This window comes from Nesoenas mayeri (genome assembly GCF_963082525.1).
Source record: "Nesoenas mayeri genome assembly, chromosome: 1".
In the NCBI taxonomy this organism is placed as follows: domain Eukaryota; kingdom Metazoa; phylum Chordata; class Aves; order Columbiformes; family Columbidae; genus Nesoenas; species Nesoenas mayeri.
In genome coordinates, this window is record NC_137541.1 from 35,692,615 (window position 1) to 35,699,273 (window position 6,659).

Genomic DNA, 6,659 nt, shown 5'->3' on the forward strand with positions numbered 1-6,659 from the left:
CCTTCCTGATCAGTTGCCCAAGTCCTAAATACCTTTCAGAAAATAATTTACACGCTGCAGAATAGCTTATTGAGTAACGCAGCCTGTTGTGTCTCATAGCCACCTTAGTCACTCCTTGTTGCCACGAACGATGCCTTTGCCCAGCACAAGGTGCTGTGCGTGGCCTTCCCAAGCGCTGTCACGGGGCTCCAAGCCCGGCCTACCCTGGGGCCTGTCTCAGGTTGGGATGGGGATGAAGCTGGTGGATTTGGAGTGCGGAGACTCTCTCCAGGTGTTCAGGCTGTGGGTTGGGCTCCTGTTGTTGGTATATGAAGTCTGTCGCCTGCTGTTGCTGTTTGAATCTTCTTTACTCAGCGTCTGCTTTATTTTTTGGCAGCAAGGGAAGCTTCGTATGCAGTCTTGCAGGAGGTGCCCGCTGAAGAACATGTAGATCCAGGGGTTACAGCAACTATTCAGACTGGCCAACAGAGCTGTGACGGTAGTCGCCGTGTTTTCAGAGTCTGTGGAAAAGAGGGAAGAAAGCAGTTTAATCATCAAAAGAACATTCGCGCCATTCAGTCAATTGCTTCATTAACTGTTGGACTTTTTTTTTTTTTCAATTACTGGATAATTCTGCTTTTTTAAAGTTAAGCAGCAGTATTTGAAAGGAATAATGAGCACATAATCAGGAAAGTTCTTATTTATGTAAGGCTGTTGTTGAAATCAATGAGACTTCAAAAAGCTGTGACAGAAGTAGTTATGGGGCAACCCATACAAAAGAATTCTTTAGTTCTGTTTCCACTGATGTTTATCCATGCGTTGACAAGCTCATGCTTTAAATACTGAACAGCTTTTGCTTCAGACTTTTGTTTTAAAAATTGGTTACCCTGGGAGGCAGTGGCAAAATTCCCACCGATTTCCCACTGCTTTCAATAATACCGAATTTTGCTGTATACATTTGCATGATGGAAAGCGTTGAATGCTCAAGTAACTACTGGCTTGTGAATCAAATCTGGATTTCAGAGGTTGAACAAATTTTACTTAAGGAAAACATGGAAGTTTGCACTATGCCATAAAACAGTTACAGTCTTCTACCCTCAATAACTAGTTAAATTTAAGTACATATTTAGCCTAATCAATGATTAGTGAACTTTCTTTGTAAATAATGAATGTGCAAAGAAGTATAATTGCTGTGTTACACAGCTCCATAAGAGTTAAATAATTTCTTCAAACAAACTACCAAATATCCATCTGTTCAGTTAGGTTTGCATTTATTTTAAAGTAAAAAAAAATAAAATAAAATCTATTTGTACACTGCAAGCCTTTATTTCCCTGTAGACACCTGCATTTTTGGCTTGACTTTAGTCGTATATTAGGGGCAATCAATGACCTCACTACAGTAAGTGATGAACTGGGGATATTAAAAAAACCCCCAGGAAATTATGAATTTCAACATTTCGACTTCCTGCTTTCTCATTATGAGGAAACGGGGTATATGCTACTATGTTGCCTGTCATTGCCTATGTAACAACTTTTAAACTCATTGATTATTTTCAGCCAGATTCAACCGATGCACAGGTATCTCCAAAATACTAAATTGCCACTGTTTCATGAGAACTGGTGGCAGATAAAGGAGCTACTCCGAGGTGACTGCCCTGTTGAGAGGAAGGGTTCAGGGTGTGCTCAGCCCCATTATCAGACATGTAAGGCAGCTACAGGAAAGAAGGCTTAGTAAGTTCCCTGCTCATGTAATTACTTATTATATACATGTGTGCATGCTTGGTAATAACACAAAAGGTTTCTAAAGTTTTACGAATGGGCAGCTTCAAATGGAAAAAGATGTTGCTGGTTCAAATTGTCGCCGCAAATATTTCAGTTCTCATCCGCTAATTTCGCTCTGGGTGACACCGCAGCGGCTGCGGCTCCTTCCCGGGGGCCCAGCTGCCCCCGGCAGCCGCCCCGCTCCGCCTGCTCCCGGGACTGGTGGAGCCGGAGCTCCCGCGGCCGCCCCGTCCGGGAGTGCGAGCGGTGCCGGCGGGGCGGCCCCGAGGACCTGCTCGCCTCGCCGTGCGAAGTCGGCTGCGGGGCGGGGGGCGTTTAGCCGCTATTTCCCGGAGGGCAGAGGGGTTCGTTAGCGGGGTCATGGTCCCGCTCTCGCCTTCCGCGCCCATCTCCCCCACGCTCGGCCCAGGACTGCGCACCGCCCCGGGAAGCCGGCTCCGGCTGAGCCCTCGGAGGACCCCAAGGAGTGACAGTGCGGCCGGGGAAAAGCGGCGTCGTGCCCTCCCAGTACTCCCCGGGGCCTCCCCGTCACCTACCGACCCATGGGAAGCGCTGGTCCCAGACGGACCACATCTGGATGGTGAAGAAGGGCGCCCAGCAGATGACGTACGCCGAGACGATGACGAAGGTCATCTTGACGGTGCGGATCTTGGCGCGAGAGATGGTCTTCACGCTGCTGACACAGGGGGCGAGCAGCAGCCCCCGCCGAGGGCCACCACCGCCCGGCCGCCGCCCGCCGCCCGCTGCCACCTCCCCCGGGCGCGTCTTGCCTCGAACGTTGCGCCAGATGTGGTAGCAGATGAAGCCGTAGCAGGTGACGAGGATGAGGACGGGCGCGACGAAGATGCCGCCGGTGATCCAGGTGACGTAGGCTCGGGGTCCCCAGGGCATGATGAAGTGCGCCCAGCAGTCGTATACCTGCGAGCCGCGCTCCACCTCACTGAGGGAGAAGATGAAATACTGCGGGGTGCTGAGCAGCAGGCTGAGCGCCCAGGCCGCCGCGATCATCCCGTAGGAGCGCTTGGTGGGCTGCTGCAGCGTCTTCAGCGGGTGGCAGACGGCGATGTAGCGGTCGGCCGTCATGGCCACCAGCATGTACGCCGAGGCGAACATGCCGAAGACCTGCAGGTGCTTGACGACGCGGCAGAGCCCGTCGGGGCCGTGGAAGCGGTGGGTCACCTCCCAGCAGAGCTGGGGCAGCACCTGGAAGAAGGCCACCACCAGGTCGGCCAGGCTGAGGTGCCGGATGAAGAGGTGCATGCGGGACGCCTTGCGGGGCGTGCGCCGCAGCGCCAGCAGCACGCTGCCGTTGCCCACCACCGCCACGGCGAAGGTGACCGCCAGCACGGCGATCTCCAGCTTCGCCAGCTCCTCGTCCCGCCCGAAAGGGTCCCAGCCGTCCAGGCTGCCGTTGGGCGACCCCGACCACGCCTCGGGGCTGGGGCTGCTGCCGCCGCCGGGCTCCGTCTCCCGCCACCGGCTGCCGTTCCCGGGCGAGGGCGCCGCCCGGGAGGAGCCTGCGCCGCCGGCGAGGCGCATGGAGGGGGCTGCGCGGCGGGGCCCGGCCCGGCCCGACCTCCGCACGCCCGCTCGGCCGCCGCCGCCTTCCCGCTCCGGCGGCGCGGTGCGCCGGGCCAGGTGCCTTTATTCCCCGCCGCGGGAGGCGAGGCGAGGGGGGAGCTCCCGTGCCAGTGGCTGCCCAGAGCCTGACGCCAGCCCCCTCCTTCCCCCGGCGGCCGCCACCGCCCCGTCCGCGCCCGCCCGCCCCCGCCAGCGCAGGGAGGCTCGTCCCGCTGCGCCCCCGGAGGGGAGCGCCCCGCCGACGGACCGGGGCCGCTCCGACCAAAAAAGTGCTGCTCCGAGGGGCCCGTCACCCCCTCCCTGCCTCCCCGGGGCCCGGCGGCTCGGGGAAAGGACAAGGGGCAGCGGGAGGAGCTGGTCGGGAGGAAACGTTGCACCAGGAGAGCTCCCTCACGGTCTTTTAAAGCAGCACTTAAAAGTTTAATTGAGAATAATACTGTTACCTTAACCACGCAAAGCAGGTGGAGATCTTTCAATATCGATCTGCTCACTCCCGAGCCCGCTTCTATCCAAGGCAAAGTGGCTGGTGGATAAGAAGAGCGGCTCTGGATCTAACAAGAGTCTCATCTGGGCCTGGGGCATCTCACAGTCTCGCTGGGATAAACCTCAGCAAAGTGAATCCTTAGAAAAAATAGCACAGAGTTTGAAAGCAACTCACTAAACATAATGTTTTGAAAGGTTTCAGGATTTCACCTAGGACAACAAACATCCTCCAGATTTTAGCATATGGTTCTAAAATTCATGCTTCTGTAAGTACAATCAAAATCTCCTCCTTCCCTAGGGAGTTTGTGGCAAGGGGTCAATTAAATCTCTGGTTTAAACACGTTTGAACTAAAGAGTTTTCTTCCTATTGGAATAGTGGACTCGGTGCAAATTCTGGTCCCACTGTTAGGAGTGTGGATTTACAATCTGATTTCACCAGAACCTGAATTTGACCTCTCATTTAGAAACTGTTTCCTTCAGTCACAATAAATGCATAAGATTACAACAAAGAAATATTATATTAGATGCCAATCCTACTTTGGTTTTCATAAAAATCTCTGGGTCTGCTCACAAGTGATTTCATTTAAATTTAGTTGCTAAAAATATGTGGGTTTTTTCCTACTGGTTTTGCAGGGAGAAGGAAAAAGGGTGAAGAATTAAAGAATAAATCTTACTTCTTTTATTAGAAAGATGTTTGCAAAAGTTTTGACACCAGAAGAGTCTTCCAGCTTGAAATACAAGGAGATGATATGCTCCCAAAGATGCTAGAATTGTGCAAGGCTTTATCCTAGGCTTTTTGTCTTTTTCTGGGCTTGTTAGCCTGTGAGAGGGTACGTACACCCACACCAGCCTGCCACTGAGCTTCTGTTGCTTGGGCATCAGTGGTAGTAGTCCAGGAGGACACCTGCTCTAACAGTGCAAATAATTGCCGTGAGTTTTTCTGTAGAAAGCTCCAAAAAAACCCACAAAACCAGGAATATGGACAAAAAAAAAAAAAAAGTGGCTGTCCTAATTTTCCAGTAAACTTATTTTTTTAAAGGTATCTTTGTTCCAAAACCTAATTTTTGTGAACAGTTCAGTGCACTATTCACAGCTTAGTGTTTATTCCATCTTACGTTGTGAACTTCACTGAAGGTATTGGTAAGAACATAAAACTTTGTGGAGTCAAAAACTGTAATTGTTCTCACATTCATACCCTCCCACACACACAGTGTTCCAACTTTTCAACAACAGATTCATAGTCTTGCCTTAGCTATACATTTTAGTGGACCTAGGAAACCATATGGACCACTCAACAGAGTATGTGACTACAGGTTTCAGGTTAAATACAGAGGGAAGTGAAAACCACGTATCACAAATCTCACAAAACCATTCAGCTACCAAGGCTTCTTTCACATTCAAAGCATTGTACCCAGCCATGAGAATAATTCCTTGCCTGTGTCTCTGACATGCTTTACAGGAGCTCAACGCTGCGTAAATGAATGGTGTTACTCAGGAAACTGTCCTAACAGGTTTTCTGCTGTGCAAACCATGTGAAAATCATAAAACTCCATTTTCTTCTGGGTATGTCATTCCATTATTAGAGGAGGCAAAAACTTCAGGCATAAGAAAGACACATTTATAACAGCCAGACAATAAGATGAGGGTGGTCGTGCTAGTTCAGAGTACCAACAGTTTGTCAAGACCACATAATCTCAGGTGCATTAATATCCCTTCCCAACCTGTGCTCAGTTCCTCTGAACAGTGTTTGTAAGAGTGTTTCCAGAGCAAAGGGCTGGAAACTTGCCTCAGTGTCATTGTACAAGGCTGATTATGTGCAATATTAAGCATAAAATTTATACTGATTTTTGCTGCATTGTACTCCATCAGATAGAAGAAGCCTAGGGCTACTCTTTATGCCTTTTTTTTTCCATCCCCAAATTAGTCAATATTTATGTTTTTTAAATAATGTATTTAACCAGACTGTTGCAAATTTGCTTCTTTCAACAGATCTAGATAATTCAGTGGAGAATTTTATTTATAACTACTATTTTTAAAATGTCCTTCTGCTCTGGATATTAAGTAAATTCAGGGCTCTTGGGTTTCTCTACTAGACTGGGATCTAGCCTGGTCTTGTTTACTCCATTCTAACAGTATCAGTGTGTAGATAGGGCAAGCCTTAGATAAAATGCTGTTGTTCAAATTAATCAGTATAATGTTCAGTTTTCCAAGTAGGTGTCCTTTATCAAGCTGAACAAGCAATGCTCTCCTATCTGACCAGGCATGGAAAGTGTCCCTGTGGCCAGAGAAAGCTGCAACACAGAGATCAACTTGGAGAAAAAGCAGTTAACAGAAAACTTGTAGAATACTCTTCTGAAGAGAAAAATTGTCACTAGGAAGGCTGCTAGAGAAAATGAACATCTTTGCCCTGTGATTCACCTGGAGCTCAGCTTGGAGCTTAAGCCTCAGTAAAGAAAATTGAGGTTGCTGTTACAAGAATCCTTGATTTGTTCTCATTAGGCATGGAGCTTTCTATAAAAATGTCTAAGGATGGCAAAGCTTTTTAGTGTGTTCTCTGCTGGCATATGAATTTCTGTAAAAGTGCTTAAAGGTTGCCAGATGTCTTTCTGTATGTTGGATTCACTGGTGACTGAATGGCTCCTGTAAAATACTCGAAAACTTAATTGGACCATGACCTGGCTTGTTGCCAAATTCAGCTGTTTTCCATTCATCCTTTGCTGTCTTGGTGGTGACTTTTGCTGCCTTTGGACAATCTTAGTCCTTTCTTCCATGGCTCAAGAAATGCTTTGAGCAAGTCAAAGGCTCAAGATTTTAATCCTGGAAAATTGATGATG

At 49.0% G+C, this 6,659-nt stretch overlaps 1 protein-coding gene across 1 annotated transcript; it reads right to left on the reverse strand.

Annotated features, from left to right (window-relative positions):
• Nucleotides 1-216: 216 nt before the first annotated feature.
• AVPR1A (arginine vasopressin receptor 1A) lies at nucleotides 217-3,300 on the reverse strand (the record flags this gene model as incomplete). Its single annotated transcript, XM_080349494.1, has 2 exons — nucleotides 217-500; nucleotides 2,298-3,300. 2 exons carry the CDS (start codon nucleotides 3,298-3,300, stop codon nucleotides 217-219), a joined length of 1,287 nt encoding a protein of 428 aa, XP_080205620.1.
• Between the last annotated feature and the right edge of the window lie 3,359 nt (nucleotides 3,301-6,659).